This window comes from Galeopterus variegatus, unplaced genomic scaffold (assembly GCF_000696425.1).
Source record: "Galeopterus variegatus unplaced genomic scaffold, G_variegatus-3.0.2 Scaffold372, whole genome shotgun sequence".
Lineage (NCBI taxonomy): Eukaryota > Metazoa > Chordata > Mammalia > Dermoptera > Cynocephalidae > Galeopterus > Galeopterus variegatus.
The window spans coordinates 153,778-179,043 of NW_007726483.1; the positions used below are offsets into that span (position 1 = coordinate 153,778).

General features: G+C 35.1%; 1 protein-coding gene across 2 annotated transcripts in view; it reads right to left on the bottom strand.

Moving 5' to 3' along the window:
• The window catches only part of SYNRG (synergin, gamma), an 87,442-nt gene that overhangs the window by 53,190 nt on the left and 8,986 nt on the right, over positions 1–25,266 (bottom strand). Inside the window, exons 3-11 of one of the 2 annotated variants that reach the window (XM_008568063.1) lie at positions 24,619–24,737; positions 13,612–13,742; positions 12,824–12,929; positions 12,136–12,247; positions 6,933–7,166; positions 5,933–6,010; positions 3,348–3,544; positions 2,503–2,751; positions 948–1,081 (exon numbers count right to left, since the gene is read on the bottom strand). In XM_008568063.1, coding sequence (XP_008566285.1) covers positions 948–1,081; positions 2,503–2,751; positions 3,348–3,544; positions 5,933–6,010; positions 6,933–7,166; positions 12,136–12,247; positions 12,824–12,929; positions 13,612–13,742; positions 24,619–24,737 — 1,360 coding nt within the window. The remainder of the gene's footprint in view (positions 1–947; positions 1,082–2,502; positions 2,752–3,347; positions 3,545–5,932; positions 6,011–6,932; positions 7,167–12,135; positions 12,248–12,823; positions 12,930–13,611; positions 13,743–24,618; positions 24,738–25,266) is intronic. The other variant, XM_008568065.1, reaches the window with a different exon arrangement.

Genomic DNA, 25,266 nt, shown 5'->3' on the forward strand with positions numbered 1-25,266 from the left:
CAATGCTCTACAGTCACATCCCTCATATGTTTCTTCCATATGTTCCTTATATGTGTTTGATGTATTTTTAAAATCAGGAGAATAACCTCTTTTACTAATGTGTAAGTCTCTATAATGACCATCCCTTAGTCCTTGTTACAGTGTATATGAAGTGTATATGACTAGTGTATACAGTGTATATGACCAAGAAATAATTGGTTAAAATGGAAGAGATGAGGAAAATTGCACAAACAAGAAGAGAAGAGAAATAGAAGATGTACTCTGACAAAAACAAATTCCAAAAATAAAACCAAAGAAATTCATATTGCTTACTCAAAGTCTGGTGTGTTCACCCTGTGGAAGAAGTATCTAAATAATTTTTTAAAAAATGAGATGGAAATGTGTTGACAACGTACTGACTGAATCAGTTATTGTACTTAAAGGTTAAGCTGACACATAAAACACTGCAGAAATGTTTATACAACTGTCTATGAAAACAAACAAACAAAAATCTGAAGGCCTAAAAGCCACTGATGTCAAATATAAGAGAGAAATGAACAACTATATTTAGAGTTCTGAATTATGACTTCTATGGTAAATCAACAGTACATTATATTACAAAAAATATATAAAATTATTTGCTCCTGCCTAGAAAGCTTTTCAACAGTCGAAGCCCTAGATTAACACAAGAACATGAAGCCATCACTGCACAGGTATGAGTACTTAGTAGCTATAATAAATCAGGTTTAGCACAGCCCCAAACATTGACAAGCAGGTGTGTATTGGGAGGAAATGGCAGGAGCTGAAGATTAAGGTGAACAAAAGGGAGAGAAGTTCGAAGAGTAAAAGTATGAATAAAGAGTAAGGAGTCTTAATTTTTAAATTTTTCTTACTTATACTTAGGTTTCTTATTGTGGATGCCTCTTAATGATTAAATAAAATGTTAAATATGTTCATCTCTTTTCTACCTGTTTCCATGCTGGGAATTATTTGTTTTTGAAGAAGCAGGCAACTCCTGAAAATCACTGAACGAGTCATCAAGGGATCCTGACTTAGAAGCATCTTGAAAATCCTGGAAGTCGTCTTCTTCTGGCTTTACCACCTAGGTTTATAGAGGACATTTAAATAGAAAGCACCAAATTGATAAAACAAGTAAATGACAAATCTCCAACTGTCAACCTCAAAAAATACCTTTTAAATATCTCAACTTAGGTACAACTACCTCATTTTAGAAGAACACATTTTAGCTATAACATCGATTTAAGGGCTTAAGGCAGAAACCTCATTTTGTGTTTTTAGATATTCTCTGGTACAAATGGCAAAAGACTAGTTTAAAGAGCTAATCTACACATTTTCAAAAATAGCTGTATCATATTTATTGGGCTACTGAGATCCTACCATCTTTAAGAAACATTTTATGGGCTGGCCTATGGCTCACTTGAGAGAGTGTGGTGCTGATAACACCAAGGCAAAGGGTTCGGATCCCATATAGGGATGGCTGGTTAGCTCACTTGGGAGAGCCTGGTGCTGACAACACCAAGTCAAGGGCTAAGATCCCCTTACCGGTCATCTTTTTAAAAACATAAATAAATAAAATAAAAAACATTTTATGCATGCCTGTAAATTACAAAAGTGACATCAGCTCATCATAACCAACCATATACATGTATAAAGTAAATAGTGAACACTGACTCTTAATCCCATGCTCCAGAAGTGAGTACTGTTAACAGTTCATTTGTTTTATAGAAAAACGAGCTTATACTATATTGTTCTGTACTTTTTTTTTTTTTCCTTTTTGTCTTTTTTCGTGTCCGGCAACGGATCGCAACCCTCAGTGTCGCGCCCGTACCGGACTGGGACCGGCAACAGATCGCAACCCTCGGTGTTGCGCCCACACCTCGCTCAGCGGGAACCGGTCTGTATGTGGGATCCGAACCCTCGGCGGGAGCGCCGCCGCGCTCCCAAGCGGCGCACTGTAGCAGTGCACCACCGGGCCGGCCCCTATATTGTTCTGTACTTTAAAAAAATGTAATTATATAACATGAACATCTTTCCATGTAGATCTATCTCATTCATTTTAATGATTAGTTAACCACTGTATGGATGAAATGAAATTTATCTAAACTTTCTCCTTCTGATGGATGTTTATCTATTTCCAATTTTTTACTCTAATCAGCAATATTACAACAAATAGTCTTGTATATCTTTGCTAATTTGAGTTACTATTTTTCTGGAATAGATCCCTAATAGTGTGACTGCCAGGTCAGAAGATACAAACTTGTAAAATTTTGATAGCTATTGCCAGGCCTGCCTTCCAAAAAGGTTGTACCAATAAATCTACACAGTATATTAGTTACTTTTCCCCTACGTTTTCAGTTACAGTATTATTCATTTAAAAATTTGTTGCTAATCTGAGAAATGAAAAATAAACTGAAGTATTTTAGTTTAACATATCCCTGGGGCAAAAAGGTGCCCAGACTCACTTCGGGGATTATTTGGAATACGCACAGCTTCTCCATTTACCTGATTCGCAGCGTAAGCTGGCATGAAGCCACTAGAAGTCTGGGCTGCAGCTCCACTCACTGGTCCAACAAGGTTAATGCCCATGACTGGCTGTCCGAGGCTGAGAGGCATGGAGCTTGCAGGGCCTGAAGTTATCACAGTCGGCTGACCCACTGGGGTAGGCAGAGTCATAGGAAAGCCACTTAAAGTTGGAATAGGAGCTGCTGGGAACTGGTTTAAAGCATCAGGACTCATGGCAGGAACGCCCCTCTACACAGAAAAAGAGGTAACGGAAACATTTTAGGAGATTGCAAACCATATACAATCCATATCTGGCAAAGAGAGATCTAAAGGTAAAATCTGTAGCCTGCATGTTTCACTCTGACTCTCCCAAAACTCATGAATTTGATACAAGAAAAAAGTTATGATTAATACAAACCTAATACTTAGCAAAAAAACGGCCAACACATAACACTTGTGACATTTTCCTTCTATGACAAGTTTGGTTAATTTGCTATGATCAAATCATTTAAAATGATTTTATAAAACATTATTAAATCAAATACTTTATCTATATCTAAGAAATTTCAAACAAGAACTTCAAAGGAGTAATTTCACCTATTACTAATTTTCAAGTTCAGAAGAATACAGTTAGTCCAGAGAACGTTAACACATTAAAAAGTCTTCAAAGAAATATTTGCTAGTATGTACATCATATAAACCACACATTTTTGAAGTACAGTATCCTGAAAATAACCTAAATGTTAACATACAAGAAGTTCTACAACGTTGCAGTAAAAAAGGATTCATATTCTTTCAATTTATATTAAAAAGTTATTTGATCTAACTTAAGAAACATTGTCTACCTGTGTTACTGCTATCATGGCGAGAACGGTATAAAGTTCTTCTTTAGTAAGTTTGCCAGGTGTAGTTCGATTAGCTAAGGCCCATATTTGTCCAAGAGTTTCCCTGGGAAGTCCAGATGACATCAGAATGGGATAAAGTTTAGCAGTATCTATTCCAGTTGGACTCAATGTGGTTTCTAAAATTTTCTTGTACGCATCTATTAAAGGAAAGACCAGATTACAAATGTAAACACATTACAAGTGATTGACATTTTCGTCAGTATTGGAATACAAGAATAATCAATCTTAAATCAAACTGCTTTAATAGAACTGAAGCCATGTCAAGGTTTGAACTGCTATATTTTCAACTGGAAATATCCAGCAGACATTTAAGGTCTGGAGCTTAGAAGAAAGGTTGGAGCTGGTTCTAAAGATGAAGATTTAGGACTAAAGGTAAGATACGGTCTTATAATTCAGTAAAAGATTGTAACAACAATAAGGTGGAGGTGGCATAAGCAGATGCCATGGACTTTAAAAGACAAGTTGTAAAGTAATGATGGTAGGAACAATTTAAAAACAGCCACAGGAAGCAAGAATTATACCACTAACACCCTTCTCCTGACCCAGTGAATTAGAGGCTGTGAGAAAAAACACCATTTGAGAAGGTGCTATGGAAATACAGCCTTCAGGGAAAGACCCAGTTTCAGTTAAGGTGAGGAAACAGAACAAGTGTTTTTTAAAAAGAAACTGTTGGTGAGTTTTTCACAACACAGGTTTTCCAAAGACAAAGTGGGAAGGGCTGTTAGAGGTAGGGTTGTCATATAAAATAAAGAATGCCAACATTGCACAAGGCATACTTATAACAAACAATTATTTGCTGCTTACCTGAATTTCAAATTTAACTGGGTGACCTGTATGTTTATTTGCTAAATCTGGCAAGCCTAGTTAGAGGAGTTGTTTTTTTTTTGTTTGTTTGTTTTTTTAAACGATGACCGGTAAGGGGATCTTAACCCTTGACTTGGTGTAGTCAGCACCACGCTCAGCCAGTGAGCTAACTGGCCGTCCCTATATAGGGATCCGAACCCGCGGCCTTGGTGTTATCAGCACCACTCTCCCGAGTGAGCCACCGGCCGGCCCTACAGGAGTTGTTGAGAATGAAAGTGAGTAGGGATACGAGAAAAATGTTTAAAACAAAAATTTTACATCAGGATTATAAATATGGATTATGGATTAGTAGACTGGCCATAAAAACACATATTTTGATTAGGAAAATAGGCATGAATATATGTTTGGAAGAAGGAGGGAGAAAGCAATACAAACTGGTAGAAAATGGATAAAACTCCAAAATATACTAAGATTTAGATTTTGCTTGTTTGTTTGGTTTGAGGACAGAGAAGAGGAAAAAATGCAAACTCTTTAATGGGTAGTTGGAAGAAACCCTATTACTTTTATGTATAATAGAAGTTCCATATGGTTTTGGGAATAACTAGCCTTTCAGTTTGTAATTATGTGATTATGATAAAAAGTAAACATTATCAGTTTCTTCCAAAAAGAATTTCAGCTACAGGGCTGGCTGGTTAGCTCGGCTGGTTAGAGCATGGTATAGATAACACCAAGGTCAGGGATTCGAATGTTCATACCGGCCAGCCACAAAAAAAGAAGTTCAGCTACAGAAATCTTGCATGAGTTTTTTTTTAGTCAAGTGTAGAACTACTTTAGTCTATGACCAATCTAGAAAACTGAAGCTCTAATGAAAGTTACCGTTAATTTTCAAGGTGTTGGTAAAGTACGGTAAATGAAACAAGTTATATTAAGATTAACATATGCTGCTCTAATAGTCATTCTATGCACACCAATCATGGCTTAAATAGACTATTTCCTTATATCAATTGAGCACTATCACAAAATGTACTTTAGTGATTTTCTTTGGCTCAGCAGTAATAACATACATACAGAAAAAAATAAACATCATCATCCAATGTAGAAATAGATGACACATAGTCTTTTAGTTCATACAGTATCACATGACAAATAAGTCATAAAAAGAATATTTTAAAAAATATAAATGAATCATTAAGAGTTCAGGAAACTACAACAAACAAATGAGTACAATTCTTGATAATTTATTAATATTTCTGAAATAAATTTTTTTTTTTTTTTTTTTTTTTTTTTTTTTTTTTTTTTCCGTGTCCGGCAACGGATCGCAACCCTCAGTGTTGCCCCCGTACTGGACCGGGGACCGGCAACGGGATTGCAAACCTCGGCGTTGCTCCCGCTCCTCGCTCAGCCAGTGAGTATGTGGGATCCGAACCCTCGGGCGGGAGCGCCTGCCGCGCTTCCCAAGCGGCGCACTATCCAGTGCGCCACCGGGCCGGCCCCTGAAATAAATATTTTATAATGTCTTTTAAAGCATGATAAATCTAAGAAAGATTTAGAAAGAAAAGTATATGATGGCCAATAAAACATTAAAGCAAAACATTTCTCCTGCATTTATATAGTTACTCCATATATAAGGCAGTCTTCAGAAACACTAGATCTATTTAATTTCTGTACTCTTTCAGATAAAAGAGAGAAGTGACAATTCCTGGGCAAAGAAACCTTTTTACCTGGTACCAAACTCTCATTGTAAATCCAGGGAGGCATTCTGGGCTGAACAGGATCCTGTGAGGGAAATACTCCCACACCTAGAAGATAAGAAACATTAATGTACATTATAGTCCATGTAAAGATGGGGAAATCACACCAAGTCATGGTTTTTTATAAATAAGAATACTGGCTGGAGACACTGAAAAAAAAAAAGTCACCAATACAACTAAAATATTTGGTTTCTCAACAACCATTGTACATTAACTATGTCCCAAAAAGTAAATTAAAGAAAAACTAAAATGTACCAAATCAATATTCTGAACCATGTGAGGCTTAAACCATTTCATATGTATTACAAATTAAAGGAAAAAACATGATAAATGGTAGTTTAAAAATTAAATATGTAAAAAAATTTAACTGCCCGAGTTTTACTTACAGCTTTTAATAATGCTTTTTTGCAAAGTCTAATTTTTTTCTTTTTTGGTCTGAATATGACACTGCTGCCTTAGATGTATAGGATTTTTCGTTGTTTGTTTTTATCCAATAAAATAGCCTCCAAAAGTTTGCCTCCTAAGCTCCCACATTCTAATTATATCTTCAGGTTGAGTTTATAAAATTTGAATCTTTTAGGCAATGGTGCATATGATTTATTTCAGAGAAAGCAAAACTGTATTCTCATTGGTGACTTTTCCAGTTATATTAACTTTTCAACCTTTATGAAAGAACAGAAAGCATAAGAGGGAAAAAGAGAGCTCTTACAAAAAATTTTTTAAAATCAGGAATGATTCTGATTTTAAAAAAGTGTTTATTAAAATCATTTTTTGAAAAGGAGTAATAGTGCGTTGCAAGGATTTAGAGCAAAGTCTTAGGGGTTAATTGGAGAAAGAAACGCATTGAATATATTTTAAGCAAAATTTTGGTTAGCAAAATCAAGCAGCATTCAAGATTAACGCTTAAGGTGTTAGCATTTGAGCGACACTTGGTTAAACAATTTTTTTGCTGAATGTCTCATGAGCTCACCACTCTCTTCAATTGACAGGTTTTGGTCTGAAGTCTTTTCTGCCTCTGCAGTAGTGGTACCACTTAAACATCCATCTACAGCACCCCCGTTATTGGCTGTTAAACTGGGATGGTTCTTACTGGAACCTGGGCCTAGGGCTTTGTGCCCAACTTCAGAAGTATGTAATTTAATTTGTTCCTGCCCAGATGTACTTATATCACAAGATACTATGAGCTTCTCCTCCAAGGAAGGGCCTAAACAAACAGCATGAAGGTTATTTGTATATAATTGCATATTTTTAATCTTTTCAAACATTCATTTCCACCCTCATATTCTAAAGGGAAGGCCCTGCCACATATAATGTAAACTTGGAAATAATTCAATCATTTGTATAGGGCTTGAGAGACTTCAGAGATTTTAGAAAACAAACATAATCAGCTACTTTGATTCTTAAGAATTCTATGAGAAGGTAGGTAGAAGAGTGTAACGGAAGGAGCACTACCTTTGAAATCTGGCAACCTACATAAGATATAGACGCTTTCACTAACTACTGGGGAGGCCTTTACTAGTAACATCATCGCTGGGTCTGTTTCCACGTCTGGCAAATGAGAGAATTGGGACTAAGTACATGTCTGTCAAGATCCCTCCCAGCACTATACTATGTCTCAAGACAGAGTTTGTAACTGCCCTCATTATTTCACAGATGATAAAAAAACTAAGGTACAGAAATGTTTCAAGACTTGTCCAAGAACAAACTGAGAGTAAATGAACAACTGAACTTGTGCCCCCCAAGTGCGCTGTCACTGAACCAGAAGGAGCACTTTCTAAAGTAGCTTTCTCTAGCTCATTATTCTTAAAAAAAATGATATTGATGATTTTCCCAAACAAAAGAATAATATTCTTAAGAAATCAGTTTTTCTTTTGTTTTGTTTTGTTTTTTACCAGTAAGGGGATCGCAACCCTCGGCATGGTGCTGTCTGCACCACACTCAGCCAGTGCGCGCACTGGCCATCCCTATACAGGGTCTGAACCCACGGCCTCAGCACCACCAGCGCCGCATCCTCCTGAGTGGGCCACGGGGCTGGCCCGAAATCAGTTTGTTTTTAAACTTCTAAGGCAGTTTAAATTGCTCCTAATATAGGAACAAAAATTTTAAATTACTTTTCTGGAATGTGATGACCCCAGAACTTAAAAATCTAGACTCTTATTTTGGTGAATTTCAACAGTACTCATACATTCATGTACATGTTTCTTTGCCAACATCACTGTATTATATTGTGTTATTCTACTTATATAACAAATAAATTATCCTAGAATAACGAGAATATTCTCATTAATAATGCTAGGAGTTACCTGCTTTCTGTACATTGTGTGAAACTGAAGTAGTGGAGAAATAAGGAATTTGCCCAGGGACACCATATAAAGCAAAAGACACTGGAATCTGACCTGGAGGGAGAGGCTGGGCCCCAGCCTTCTGTATATGCAACTGGCCAAGTGGGGTGATGGGATGGAAAGACTGAAAGAACTGGGATGTGGAAGAAGGCCCACATGTGGGAACTTCAACAGGCCCCTGCATAAAGTCACTGAATTCTTCATCATCAAGAAAGGCAGGTGATGGGGAGACAGTTTTAGTAGAATGAGATGATGTGGGACAATCTGCAAAACGGAAAATGGTAATGAAACACAGAAAAATGAAAATCAACAGGGAAAAAGAAGTTAAGATGTAGTACAATCCCAAAAGAACACACTGAAACATGAATAGTGGAGAACAAGAAATAACAAGTGACAATGGTCAAGTGGAATTATACAATGCATGTAAAACACTTTGTCTATACACAATTTCATGTCTTTTTAAAAGGAAGTTTTATAACTAGTTTTTTTTTTTAAAGATGACTGGTAAGGGGATCTTAACCCTTGACTTGGTGTTGTCAGCACCACGCTCACCCAGTGAGCTAACCAGCCATCCCTACATGGGATCCGAACCTGTGTCCTTGGTATTATCAGCACCACACTCTCCTGAGTGAGCTATGGGCCAGCCCTATAAATAGTTTTCATTTGGTTCAAAAACAGAAAAATGTAGAACTCAAAATTTCTTTCTTTTATTAGGTTAGTATTTTTTTTTCCTGAGATCACTAGTAATTTACATCAAAGTGTTGATTATTTTTGAAATCCAAATGATCTGTTTACCTAGATAATATTCTCTCAAACCAATATATACCAGATATAAGAAAACCTGCCTATTCATACATTCATTCAATGTGTTCATGCTGCTGAATACATTTTGGACAGATACATACCCTGATGATTAAATTTCATTATTTATTAAGAAATTCAGTATGAAATAATGCATGACACAGACTTCATTATTTCTGGGGTTTTTTTGGTTTTTATTTCTGGTGGCTGGCTGGTATGGGGATCTGAATCCTTAACCTTGGCATTATCAGCACTATGCTCTACCAAATGAGCTATCCGCCCAGCCCCAAACTTCATTATTTAGTAAGAAATTCAGTAAGAAATAAGGCACAATATAAAGTTGTAATTTCTGATATATCATGCCTGATCTACATATTTTGCATATATCACATTTCAGTAAAGTTACTGTATGAGGAATAAGAATTACAAAACACAAGAACAAACATATTATCAAGGCGATATTTTCTTGTGCAAAGCATCAAAATCGGGATACCAAAAAGTGCTGAATCAAACAACTCAACAGTCAATTTAAGAAAGTAAATCTTGACTGAGGACTATGTCTAAAAGATCTTTGGCACTAAAGGACATAAACATCACTGTGGATTTTTATTGTTAAATGTGAGATTCACTTATGTAATAAATCTGCTCTACAGGGGCTACATTTAACATGAAGCCCATTAATAATACTATTTTACTGTTGTTTTTTCACATTTTTAACTACTCTGAATTGCTTTAATATTTACTAAAGTCTAATATCACAAGGAGCAGGGTTTTTTGTTTTTTTTTAAAGGCTCTCATCTGAAAAATGTGGACACTACCTGCTTATTATCTCTTTTTAGGATCAATGAAATAAAATCTGGAGGCACTGAAAGTTCTATAAAAGACATAAAATGAATATGCAAAATTATTGCCTTAATTAATTTTCTTTAAAAAAGAAAAAAGCCATACTATATTGAATTCCAAGCCTCTCAACAATGGTTACCAAGAGTGTGAACTTAGGTTCTCAATTTGGGTTCTCAGCTACCTTGAATATTTTTAAAATGAACCCTGACTATTTATTTACCAGCAATATACTATAAAGGCTAAACCAATGTTTCTTTAATTTTGGCTGGGATTATGTTAATTCTACGTGGTATATATTTTGGCTTCTAAACTCTTATGGCTACATATATATGATTAAAAAGAAATATAAAAATGATATGATAAATAGTTTGTATATCCAATATTTTAAGATAAACAGTCTTTGGGGGAAAATTAAAAGATGCCTTTGGTGGTAGAAAGGTTGGAAAATCTTTTTATATACTTTATGCCTAGGTTTAAGACCCTAACTGGAGAAGCTCTGGAATCTTCTCAGGCTTGCTTCAGAACAATCTTTTTTGGCTCAGCATGGAGTGGTTAACTGGAAGTTGTTGACTGCCTCCCTGTTGATGGAACCTATGAGAACATCAATTTATTACTTAACATAGAGTATGCCTCATTCTTAATACTCATTGTTAAACTACATCTGGTTGCCACAGAGGGCAAATCATACGAATAGAACAGTGTTTGACCTAACAATGACCTTCTTCTCTGCCTTCCTCTCCTTTTTCTAAGTTCCATGCCAGGTCCAGTTTAGTATTATCTTCCAATAGCTATTCTTTTTGGGGTTTTTTGGCAGCTGGCCAGTATGGGCATCAAAACCCTTGATCTTGGCCAATGTCTATACTTAAAATTACAGTCAAGTGCCACATAATGACGACATTTTGGTCAACGATGGACTGCATATACAACAGTGGTTCCATAAAATGACAATGGGGCTGAAAAATTTCTATCACCTAGTAACATCACAGCCGTCATAATGCCATAGCACAAGGCATTATCACATAGGAACAACAGGCTATACTATATAGCCTAGGTGTGTAGCAGGCTATGCTATCTGGATTTGTGTAAGTACACTCTATGATGTTCGCACAGCAATGAAATCACCTAAGGATGCATTTCTCAGAATGTATCCCCGTTGCTAAGCGACACATGACTATACTTCTTGACTAGCTTATTCAGCTTATAATTTTCATTTTTAGATATTTCTAATCTCAACCTGATTACTAATACCTATTCTCTTTTCAATCTTGGTGTATATTTTACTTTGGGGCATACTTTTGGAATGAAAATCTAAGTACGTAATCTAACAAGTGAACTTAATAGGACAGGGTCAAAGCTGTCCCAGAAAATCAAGAATTGGTTACTGGGCCGATATTAGATTATTTCCTCTTGATATCACCTATAAAAGGTACTAAGGGTACTTAAACAAAGGTTTAAGATAAAGTTTATCAATATAATATTTTCCAGCAGAAGATAATACTTTCTTTGTTGGCTGAATGATTTATGAAACCTATTCGCTTACTAATAATGTTATTCTTGAAATTAGCTGATAATAAGATGTCAAAATGTTAAATTTTAAAATAGGATGTGGTAAATTATGCAAAGACTCACTTCAACTGCTAAATGTTCAAAACAACAAAAAAATCCTTTTACTCTGCTCTAAATAGGCACTTTTTTGCGTACCTATTGATAAACGATGATAAAAACTACAAAGAGATGTATTAAAGAATCTAAAATCTCATGAGAAGCATTATTAAACCCATGGCTTTTTAAAAATGGGGCATTTTAAGAACTTATAAGTTTAATCATGTTGAATAATAAAATCTGAATTAGCTCACAAAAAGTAAAATTATTTCAAAACAATGAGAATAAAATAGTAAATTTTTTTATTACATTTGCTTTTAGTGAACAAATTTTACTAATGTTAACATACTCATTTATATACAGAAGATTTACAAGTGAAGTTGTAATACTGACATTTAACTAGAAGATAAAGAGGTTTTTCCTTCCAAGATAGTTGTTATACAGACCAGAGCTCTTAAGCCATTGTACCTAGCTTAAAGAAGAGTTTCTCACTGACTCTACACACACATAATGGCAGATTAAACAGAGACTATAAATCACCTTCCAAGAAAGGAAAATTTTAATGCCTCTTAAAATTAAAACTACCTGATTTCTTAGGGTGCGATGCCGGAGTAGGGTGCATCTTAGCATCTCTGGAAAATCCATCTAAGTTTCCTTTTATGGCTTCCAAAGCATCATCTCTGCTCTTCTCTCCTGTCTAAGAGACAACAAATGTATGCATATTTCTTCATTTATCTCTTTGTCCTAAACTGTCCCAAATTAAAAGAAAAGCACAGATATTAGTCTATTTCCGATATTTTTTTACCACATACTTCTGTTAATGAATATTTCAAGTCAGAAAGACATCAATAAGTGTATAAAACAAAGGCATAAAATGATACTCCACAGAATATGAAAATATTAAAAGGCCCCTTTGTAAATACTTTAGGATAGAGCTGTTAGATATTCTGTGAGGTCCTAAGAGAAATCCATTTCATATTACTAAATTTTCGATTAATGCTTCCTAAGAAAAAGATTACAAACACTGCCATGGTAGTAAAAGAGAGGTGAGAAGATAATGGCTGATATTCTATTCCCATCAGCAGTAGAGCATATTTACAGAAAAAGAAAAATCCTTCACTTTAGGATTTAGATAAACCAAAAAGAAAGGAATCAATCACAGGTCCTCAGCTTGGGCTGGTGCTTCAGTGACAAAATCTACTGAATGAGTGAGAGGAAGCACATCCAGAGAGTGTGCGCTTTGGGTGGGGAGAGGCGGTGGATATATTATTACCTTGGGTTTCACACTACTCAGAAGTCTGAGCTTCTGCTTCTGCTCCTCAAACTGGCGTCTTTTTCTTTCTTCTTCTAAGAGTTTTTGCTGCTGTTCAAATCGTTTTCTGAAGGAAAAAAGATCTCATAAAGAACTAACTTCAGGGATTATCAACTGCGTTATATTCAGATTTCTACTAACAGTTCCAGCGATATCATCTTGCATTTCTAGAACTATGAACTTCACTGCTAATTATATCTAATTTTTCTATGACACTCCTGTTTCCTTGCTATATTAAGTCTAAAATATTTGAAATGAGCCTAGAAAATGATTTACCTAAACTCTATATGTGAATTTCTTTCTTACCTAATTTGCAAAAAGAAGAAACAATATTTTGTGTACAAAAGTAATATCAAAAAACAGGGAGGCAGACAAACGTAAATGCACTCTTTGCTCCGTAAATAAAAAAGAAACTTCCTTGGGAAGGCAATGTCATATAGGAGAAAGAGTAATGCTCTGGGAATCAGGAGGCCTGCATCTGAGTCCATGCTTTGCTCGTAACTGTGTAACCTGGACGGATAAGTTGTTTCATTTATCTGAATCTCACTTTCACTAGATATAAAACAAGAAGGTTGAATTAGAGGATCTCTAAAGTCCCTTTTGTGTCTAAACTTATAATAAAAGTATTTTAAAGAGTTTTAAAGGCAACTTGACTGTTTTGGTTTCAAATCTGTACTAGAGAACATTTGACAATTTAAAAAATAGCTATTATGTATCTTTGTTATCCTTGAATCCAGGGGATCTCTTACTGCTGCTCTTCAGCAAACTGCTTCTGCATATCTGGAGTGTATTGTGGGCCTGGAGGACGCATGCCCAGGAATGGTGCTTGTCCCAGGTAAGGCATTCCTGCTGCTGGCATTGGTCCCAATGGTATCCCTGCCTAGAATAAACAAACAAAAGCTTAAAAAACATTTTCTCCTTTAAATTATCACAAAGAAAAATAACATTTCCATAAATTCTATCTTAATTTTTTTATTAGTAAACTAGATAAGTATATTCTAACATAAGATTCAAAGAACACAGGCTAAAAATGGAAAGCTCCCTTTAATATCTTGTCCCTCCATTCCCTTCACTGTGTCAGAGGTGACCACTGCTCATAGTCTGAGAGGTGTGCGTGTGTGTAAAATCCTTCAGGCTGTGTGTGCATGGAAGCACATGCACACAAGTTACATTCCTATGAGATCACTAATCCATACTCTTTGAGAAGAAGTTTCATATCTTACATATCTTTGTATTTCCAGCAATAGGTAAGAGCCTGGCCTATGGTAGTCATTCCACAAGTGAAATTAAACTGGATTTTCCAATATGTATGACAGAATAATGAATATTTTGATGCTCATTATCATAAGTCTGATAACCAAACTTTTATAGAAAATAATATATTTAATCAATAATGATATACCAATACAACTGTATAAAGTTTACTGAAGTGCCCAGAAATAAGATCAGTATAACCCCAAATCTCATGTTAAGAATGATGATGACAATTGACAATGATGATAATGGCTAATTTTTACTGAGTGAAAACATCTACTCCTCAACTTTCTCCCTGAGAAAGTACTCCTTCTGTCCCTGACTGAAACCTGGCTGTTCCCTGAAACCCTTTTACTTAGAGATTGCTGCTTCTCTTCTACATTTCCTATAAGTGAGGAATATTTCTCCTTGCTTCTTTTAAACCTTTTCTCCCCTTTCTCGTCCTTCGAAAATCTGAAAACATTTTAATTTCTTGCCATCTTATTTCATTTACTATCCACTCTTGCTCATGTCATCTACTGACCCTCAACTGCCTCACTCTTCATTTGAAGACTTCAGAACTTTACTATTTTCCATTTTACCCCTAAGCTGCTCTTGGTGACATCAACAATCACGTGGATGACTCATCCAAGACTGTGGCCAAGAGGTCTTTGACTGCCTCACTGCAATCATGTCCAACATACCATTCTAGCTTCCCATTCCATGGTTATACCCTTGGTCTATCAGCACCAATAACTGCATCATCTCCCAAATCTTGATTTTAAGCATCCAAACACTTGACCACTACCTCCTATTCTTCCAGCTCATCTACACCAGTAATTCTCCTATCTCATAAAGACCTCTGATCTGTCACTTTTCCCACTATCCATCATTTCCATCATGTCCTCACTTCTCTTCTTGCTCAGCTCACATTCCAGGGTTCAATATTAAATGCCCTTGTAACATCTTTAACTCCCTCACCTGTCAATTCCTTGGTATGGTCTGTGGGGAAACCTTATCTCAGTTAGTACCAACTAATCACCTTCTCTATGCTTACACTTGAAACCGCTGAACCTTGCTGGAGAGAAAAACATTGGGGAATCACTTCACATTCTTGACCACAAACCTCAAATGGATCCCCATCACAGGCCAGTCTTATGAGGATTCTTACTAGGTAAGATTTCAATCCTTTGAAATTTATTGAGATTTGCTATAGCCCAATATATAGTGAATATTAATAAATATTCCATGTTTGCTCAAAAATAAAGTATATTTTGCAGCTGTTGAGAATCATGTCCTATTATAAAATAGTGTTTCAAAAAGTTTGTGGAAAAACAGAGTTAGAAAATAATACAAGTCTTTCCATGAACTTTTTGAAGTACCCTCTTATATCCATTAGGCAAGCTTGTTAAGATTTTTTTTTTCCTTTTTGTCTTGTTTCGTGACCGGCAACGGATCGCAACCCTCAGTGTCGACAGAGTTAGAAAATAATACAAGTCTTTCCATGAACTTTTTGAAGTACCCTCTTATATCCATTAGGCAAGCTTGTTAAGATTTTTTTTTTTCCTTTTTGTCTTTTTTCGTGACCGGCAACGGATCGCAACCCTCAGTGTCGCGCCCGTACCAGACCAGGACCAGCAACGGGATCACAACCCTCGGTGTTGCCCCCGCACCTCGCTCAGCCAGTGAGCGGCCGGTCTGTATGTGGGATCCGAACCCTCGGCGGGAGCATCACCGTGTTTCCCAAGCAGCGCACTGTAGCAGTGCGCCACCGGGCTGGCCCTAGCTTGTTAAGATTATTTAAAGCTTTATCTTTACTGTTTGTGGATTTGTTTATTTCTCCTTGTTGTTTTGTCAATTTCTCTTAGGTGCATACAAATTTGGAACTGTTATATCTTTCTGGTAAATTTAACCTTTTATTATGATGAAAGGTCCTCTTTAACTCTAGGCTTTTAAGGCTTTTGTCTTAAAGTATATTTTGTCTGATTTTCATAAAGCTACATCAGCTTTTTTCCCCTGTCAGGATTTACATGTTCTTTCATTCCTTTAAATGTTCCTGTATCCTTGTTTTACATGTGTCCTTTGCAGGAATCAAATATTTAGAATTTTGTCTTCCATTTAATATAACTGATACATTTAGGTTTAAAATTACCGTATTTTGTGATTTGTCCCACCTTTTCTGTTTCATTTTCTTCCATTTCTTGCCTTTTTTTTTTTTTTTTTTTTGTTGGCTGAGTATTTTTCTTCTCATTCTATTTTTTTTCACCTCTACTTGTTTAGAAAGTGTTTATAAAATCTTCTAAGTTTACCCTTTAAATCACAACATGCACTATTATCTTAGTTCAGGCTGCTATAACAATACCATAGACTGGGTGGCTTAAACAACAAACATTTATTTCTCACAGTTCTGGAGTCTGAGAAGTCCATGATCAAGGTGCCAGCAGATCAGGTGTCTGGTCCTCACTAGTTTTGGGGTAATTTGCTATGCAACAACAATACATATAACTAATACAATCCTGCTGGGTTTTTTTTTTTTTTTTTTTGGCAGTTGGCTAGTGTGGGGATCCAAACTGCTGGGATTATTAGGCTTCCTGAATCTATGTATCAGTATCTTTCAACAGTATGGGAAATTTCTCAGCCTTTATTTCTTCTGACTTACTCTCTCTTTCCTTTCTTTCTAGGATTCCAACTACACACTTATTAGACCTTCTCATTGAATCTTCAAAATCTCTCATGTATTTTCTATCTTTCCATCTTGTCTACAATCTAGACAGTTTCTCTTGACATACCTTCAGCTCATTAATTCTTTCTTCAGCCATTTCTAATCTGCCATTCAACTCATCATTTCTTTTGATTCATGTATTTTTCAATTCTGAAAAAATTTTCAAATTAATTAATTTTGAGTTCTCTGACAAAATTTTTTACTTCAGCTTTTATTTCTTAGATCATAGAAAATGTAGTTCCATAGTCTATTCTGCTAATTCCAATAACTAACATTTTTGGGATTTTTGTTTATGTTGTCTCTGGGTCTGCTGGCTCTTACACTGTGTTGTTTCATTGTATAACCAGTTGACTTTGTGTGTTGAACACTGTGTATGAAGAGTTATTTGCAGAAATATTTTGATGGCTAAAGTAATGTTATATTCTCCAGAAAGGATTTTGTTAGCCTTTGCCAGGTACCTAAGAACACCTCAAGTTTGGGACCACCTTAATCCAAATTCAAGATTTGAATTTCCCTGGACCATCAAATGATGGGAAATCAGCTTCAAGTCCATGTGAGAACAGGCTCATTTCCAGTTTAATTTTACTTTGAAAGCATGGCCTTTGGAGGCCCATTCCAAGTGAGACCCTTTGCAGGCTCCTAGCTTTGATTCTATAACCTTTTCCCCATTCTCAGAGTGACAGTTTTACAATTACTTCTTCAATATTGGCAAATACCCTCAGAGAAAAATCAGCTTTCAGTGGCTGGGCTTTCTTCTCTGGATTCTTGGCCCAGGAATCTTCAGTACCTTGTAAACAATTTTATGCTTTTAAGAAGGTATTTTTTAGGGGGATGTCTCCTATAACTTAATGAATAGTCTCCTCAGTCACGAAAGAGATCAGAAGAAAGTGAGATTATTTTCTCTCCTACTCTCATCTTCCTACCTCAAAAAAAAAAAAAAAATACAGCGTCACCCTTTGTCTGAGTCTGCATCTGTATCTTTTTCTATAATTACTCTTTTTCTCTTTTCTGGCACACCTATACTACGGTTCCTTTTCTTTCTTTCTTTCTTTCTTACTTTTTATTTATTTATTTTTAAATCTGGATTCTCTTCCTGTTAATAGAGCTTGGCTTCATTTCTGCCTCCAGTTTGTTTTGGGTTTTTTTCCTTGGGGGAAGGGAGGGCTGCTGGCCAGTAAGGGGAGCTGAACCCTTGACCTTGATATTACAAGGCTGTGCTCTTACCAATTGAGCCAACTGGCCAGCCCCTGTACTACAGTTCTTAAGTGCAGAAACAGAAAAAGTTCCTTGGAGAAACAACCTTATATTTTGGCTCTTTAAAATATTATATCAAGTATATTTTTCTTTTTCTTTTTGCATTTTTGTTTTACTCACTTTTTAAAATTTTATTATAAAGTATATTTTAAAAGGAAAATTTCACCTAGCTTCTTTAATTGTCCAAACTGCCTACACCACTATTACAGGAGGACCACTTTCAGTTACAGTAGATGAGGGATCTGTTTGTAATTAAGCTTAATTCCTCTACTTGTATGAAATTGATTAGTGTAAACTATCGAAAGTTAAATTACTTTAAGGTGAAGTTTGTATTCACACTATTGAAGTTATTATATTCAGATTTTCATCAATCCATCTTTTCTCAATTTTTTTTAATACACATGTAACACAAAATTTACTATCTTAACCATTTTTAAATGTACCGTTTAGGAGCATTAAGTATATTCATACTGCTGCACAACTATCACCACCATCCACCTCCAGAACTCTTTTCATCTTGCAAAAGTAAAACTCTGTACCCATTAAACAGTAACTCCCATTCCCTTCCCATCCCCTAGCCCCTGGCAACCATCACTCTATTTGCTGTCTCTATGATTTTGACTACTCTACCTCCCTCATGTAAATGCAAACATACAGTATTTGTCTTTTTGTGACTGCCTTATTTCACTTAGCATAATGTCTTCAAGGTTCATCTGTTATTGCGTATGTCAGAATTTCCTTCCTTTTTAAGGCCGAATAATACTCTATTGTGCATATATATTGCCTATTGTTTATCCATTCATCCATTAACGGACACTATCAATCCATTTTTAATAAAGTTTTCAATATGACTAAAATCTTAATTTTAATTTTAAATTGTTTGTTGAAGAAATCATGCTAGTGTTTCCCTCAAATAAAAGTATTTCTTTTAGAAATTATCAAAAACACACCCTCTGAAACTAAGAAAAGTGTACTTCACTGAAACAGTGGACTGTTTTAATGTCTAGAGGAAAAATACATGTAAAACACCTAGAACACTGTCCAGCACACATAAGTAAATAAATAGCAGCTATTATAATTATTAGAAATAATATATATTGATGATGATAAAATAGGATGCTCTCAAAAATGATGATGATCCCATTTTTCTGGAACAAAATAAGATCCCACAAGCAAATACAGAATTAAGGTAACTAGATAAGAAAAATAAACACTTAATAGTTATAATATAGGTATCATTTTATTATGTTCCTGCCATATACCAGCCACAGAACTAGGCCTTTTACATATATTACTCTCAATATATGCAAGAACATGAGAATTAGAGATATTTCTGTTTATAATCAATGACAGTTACCTTAATAATAATACTTATAGAACCCTTGCTATGTTCCAAGGACTTTTCTAAGTGCTTTACATATGTCAATTAATTTAATCCTTATAACAAACCTATGCAATAGGTGCTACTACTATTCTCTAACAGATGAAGCAGAGAATAGTTAAGTACCTTACTCATCGCTGGCAAGTGTCAGAACCAGGATTACAACCCGCCAGCTTCCGGTTCCAAAGTTCACGTTTCTTCATCGCTATTCTATGCTGTGCTATGCTGCCTCTCCAATCACCAACAACAGCCACAAAAATCAGAGGCTATTTAAAAATGCTTCTTATGTGTTTTTTTTGTGTGTATGTTTCTTCATATACTTAGACATATACCTGCTCAAACTAGCTTGGAAGGTTTATAAACAGTTTCTAGGATTCTACAACTAGAGTTACAAACAATATTGTTTTATTACTAACACTATTCTAAATCTTCAGTGGGGGTAGCTGTGTATACTAATTTTTAATCATAGTGTGGTTCTCTTGCTGCTAAAAATTAGTACCACACTACTGGGATTAAATTATTATTTTCTTTCTTTTCTTAGTTACCTAAAGCACATAAAATACAAAAGAAAGCACCCATATCATAGAGAATAAATAAAATAAGGTATCCTACAAAAATAATAAGAAATGAAAGTAGTAAAGGTATTATGCACCTTGCCTTCTTATTTACAAAACTCTGTTCCTCAGGAAGATTCAAACTTATGGCATTTTGTTTCCCCTACTCCTGAAAAGGGGTGATGATCTAAGTTTTTAAATTTTTTAAAAAAATCTAAATAAATCAAAAGATTAAGAGATACTATTCCTTAGGAATATACTGAATGACATAGCAAAAAAAAAGAACAGAAATTTGTGAAACATTCAATAAATCACTAAAAGACTAAAGATAAAGAAGTTCACCTCCAAGTTGAAGTATCTAAGGATACTAAAGTATTTAAAGTATTTAAGGATACTGAAGATTTGAATAAGTGGAGAGATATAGTACAACAGATAAGAATAAAAAAGTAAAAATGTCAATTTCAATAAAAATTCCAATAGGCTTTATGTGAAAGTTGACATGTTGTGATATGCTATAGTTCTGCAAGTTGTTACCACTGGGGGAACCAGGTAATGGATCTCTTTGTATTATTTCTTACAATTGTACCTCGATATACATTTATCTCAAAATATAGTTAAAAAAATTTTTTGATAAAGCCATGTGACAGGCTCACACATGTTCATCATATACTCTATTCTTGCCTATATGGTTGAAATATTTCAGAATAATTTAAAAATTTATTGTAAATCATAAGGAGTGTTTTCTTTTATGTGTTTTGGGGAGTGGAGAGGTATGTAATAACCAGAACTAACTTTCATTTTGACTTTTTTTGGAAATATCTTTCTTTAAAGACTGATGAATAGGCTAAAAGAATAATGGGTTTGCCTCACATACATCTGAGGTTGGCTAAGGTTATTGAATTTGGGGGAAAAATAGATCTAAATGACATTCCCCTAAAGAATAATGAACAGATTCCAAGCAGTATAATGCCTGTTAGCAAAATTAAAGGTTAATGTTGTTTTGTCTTAGAATCATTGATACCCAAGCTCCTGATACTCAGGAAATTTGGGCACGATCATATCTGATAGTTTACTTTTTGTTGTTATTCTGCATGTTAGAGATCCTTATTGTTTTTGGTTGTTTCAAACTTTTAAAAAATATTTTTCAGATAATTATGTAAGTCATAAAACAATGTTTAGTGTGAAAATTAATGACTTAAAAATTGTATCAGTTGTTCTAAGATTCAGCAGTAAGCTTACTAAATCAATTAAAAATAACTTGTATTCTAAGGTAGATTGTTTCCAGTTATTTGCTGCCCTTACTCTAAGAGGACTACACACCCCTACGTGGTTTGCACTCCTCCAAGTACACTTCTCTCCCAGCTCATGTTAGTTTTGGTCACATTACTTTGGTGAGCGGAAGGCATTGATAAATGCTACCTCTGTGCAGAAGCTTTAAAAGACATCACAGGGTTTGGCCATCTCTTTTCCCTATGCCAACAGCCTTGTGTATCCTGAGTAAAGGTCTCAGGATAAAGAAAACATGGAGCAAAGTCAGGGCCAACCCATAGAGGATATGTATCACAAGTGAGGAATAAACCTTTATTTTTTAAGTCACTGAGATTTGGGGACTGTATGTCTGCAGCATAATGCAGTGAAAGCTGACTAACATGGATTTAAAACCTACAAAAGCTCAATTTATTATCATTTTCTTCCTACTGGAGATGAATAAAAAATAATTCTGGAGGTTTCCTAAATCTTTAAACAAAACGGAGTTTTATTTGCTTTATTGACTTCGATATGACAATGGTTTCAACTTAAAATTCTAATTGTAAACTCCCAATATTACTTATTTATAAGTTATATACATGTGCTATGGTACTAATATATAAAGATAAAACGCACAAAAATAGAGAATTTTAAAGTATGGTATAAAAACGAAATACATAGCATTTAAAATATTTACTAACAGTACAAAAACCTTTTTCACTCTGGCTTATTTTTTAGTGAAAGCAATGTGAATGAATGAGTTTAATTTTTTTTTTTTAAATGTAACACTTTGGATTCAGCTATTCAAAGGTCTGACTTTTAGATTCAAGTTACTTGGTTTAATGACCATCAGAGCTGAAGAAGATAATTTACAAAGATATGAACATCTAAATGAAAGAAGTCAATCTTAGGCTGTACTCACTAAATCATAATACTATCAATTTCATTCACCAACTCCACCAAAAATCATGTAATAGTATTTGCTTTAATACATGCTCCCCATCTACAGTCATGGCCAGTGATGCAGGATACACAGCACAATAGCAGGAAGATTCTCTCCAATCCTGGTAATTCTCACTTGGATTCCCTTTTACGTCTTAAGCGTTAGTGATGTTTTATCCATCCTCCCCCTTTTAAATTTACAACTTCTAAGAAATTTGAAAGAATATAATATTAACATTTTGCCCTATTTGCGCCTGTCTCTATATATACCTACGTGTTTTTTTGTGTTTTTTTGCTGAATCATCTGCAGGTAAGTTGAAGACATGATTTCCTTTTTTAACAAAGGAAAAGTAAGCCTGAGGTTTATAAACTCCGACAAGTAATAGTATCTAGCTAGAATTTGGTAATATTATTTTTGACTTTATCATATTTATTTTTTGGTTACCTTCTGTTTATAACAAATAAATAGATTTTGTATTTATTTTAGCAATATAACGTTTCTTTTTAAAATTTATGTTACAAAGTTAATTAAAATATTAATTATTAATTTTAATATTTTAATTAAAATATTAATATTAATTATTTTTTAATTAATTAATTAATTCATGGCAAATATCATGAAGGTGATACTTAAATGACTGAAGTCTGGGAAACACTGGTTGTTAAGAACTCAGGCTCTGCAATATAAGCTAACTTTGATTTAAATCTCTTCTGTAAAGCAAGTGGTGTAACCTTCAGCAGGTCACTGAACCTCTCTGATTATAGTTTCCTTACCTATAAAATGAAAATAAAAACATTACATAGCTCACAGAGTTGGTATGAGGATTGAATGACATAATGTAAATGATGAATACAGCACATGTAAACAACAAATAGTGGTTATTACTATTATTATTATTATTACTGGTTATTACTATTATTCAAGAAAGTTTCAGCCAGAAATGGAGGTTGTGAGCCACCATAAAAGCACTGAAACATGAAAAGTCAGATGAATATTAAAGATAGAACATGAAATAATGTAATATCACTTGGAAGATCATTCTTGATATTATTAACATTACTATAAGACATAAAAATTCCTTGCCGCTCCTGCACATGCACTGTATGCCAGGTACAATCCTAAGTGCTTTATATAATTCTTTTACTCAATTCTTTCTGCAACCATACTGGCAAGATATTACATTCCCATTTTATAGGTAAGTGGCAAAACTGGGATTTGATCTTAGGTTTGTCTGACACCAAAACATATGTTTTTTTCTTCAAATTTTTCTACCATCTCTGTAGCTTCTCCTCTTCAGTCTCCTCTGTTGGCAACTCTCTTAGATGTAAATTGTGAAGGCTCTGTCCTGGACTATTTTCTCCATCTACAGTCTTCCTGGATGTTCTAATTCACCCATGTAGCATCAATTACCTTCTATATGCTGATGATTCCCAAGTCTGTATTTTCACCCAGTGTGAAAAGTCTTGAGTTCCAGGTAAGCTTATTAATGTTTCATGGATTCTTCAAAGTCAATATGCAGCACCAAACAATCTCCTCTAGTGTTTCTTTTATTAATAAATGGCAGCATCGGTTAGTTGGTCATGCAGAAATCTGCAAGACAACTTACTACCGTCTTCTCCTTTATTTTCAACATCCAATCACTTAGCAAGTCCTACTGATTTTATTTCCTAAACAGTTCTCAGAAATATACATCTCTCTATCCATCTACTACCACCCTAATTTAAGCCAAAGTTGCACCTGCTCTCCTACATCAGCCTTTTAAGGATTCTCCTCACATCAACTCTTGCTTTCCTCTTTCCCTCCAACTGTTGTCTTAACAGCAGTCAGAATGATCATTTTGAAATTTAAATCTGATCCCGTTGCTCCACTGCTTCCAACTACTTAATGGCTCCCTAATACTCTTAAGAGACGAATTCAATGTACAATACATATAATATGGTTAAGTGCAGCTATAACGAAGACTTAGGTTCAAATCCTGGCATACTATGCACTGTGGGCATTCCCACACAGCTTTAGTTTCCTCACCAGGAGAATGGAGATACCAGCTCTTTGAAAAGTTTTTATGGGGATTAGAAGGAGTTGTTAATAACCACGTCTTCCCAGCAATGAGACGGTTCCTTTCACGAGAATGGTGCTACTTCTTCTAACAATGCTACTTCACGGCATCAGGTCCTGAATTTTCCAAGATGTCATTCTAAAATTCTTGTAAGCCAGTAGTCAAATAAGGAAGTCACCAGATTTTCCTTAAAAATTTTCTCTTGCTTTTTTTCTCACTCTTGTGAACATATCTTCATTTTAGTTTGAAGGAAGCCAGTAAGAGGCAGTTAATTCTAAATATAATGTTTTTAGTGCAGTTGTTGGTATGTAGACATATAACAACAAACATTAACTTTGTAAACAATCCACTAAAGAGGCAAGTACCTGCATAGCAATAGGTCCCTGGGACATTTGAGAGCTGTAATTCATTCCCATCATGCCTTGCATATTAGGCTGCATGACAGAAACCATAGGAAATGCTTGTTGCTGCATCGGCATCAAGCCTGCTGAAAAACATAAAGGTGTTAATTAAGTCAACATGTTTTAAAGTTTATTTTCTTAAAACCATACTACCTAAAAAGGACTTGTTACTTGGGAGGCAGCACATATAGTGGAAAAAGCACCAGCTCCTGAGTGAGACTGACTTGAATATGAATTCCAGCTCCACTGTTTATTTAGCTGTGTGACCTTAGGCAAGTTACAAAACTTCATCTGTAAAATGAAGACGATAATATCTGTTCCACATAATTTTTATGCATCTTAAAAAGTTGACAGAATGGCCTAACTCTGGCAGTCTGACTACAAGATAGCTCCCAATGATATCTGCCTCCTGGTATTCATACACTTGTATGACCAGTATAACGAACAGGAAAAGACAGTGTATAACTTCCAAGGCTAGCTCTTAAAAGACACTGTGGCTTCCTCATTCTCTTGGATCACTTGCTCTGGGGCAAGCCACTGCCACATCATGAGAATACTCAAGCAGCACTATGGAGAATCCATGTGGTGGGGAACTGAGGTTTCCTTCCAAAA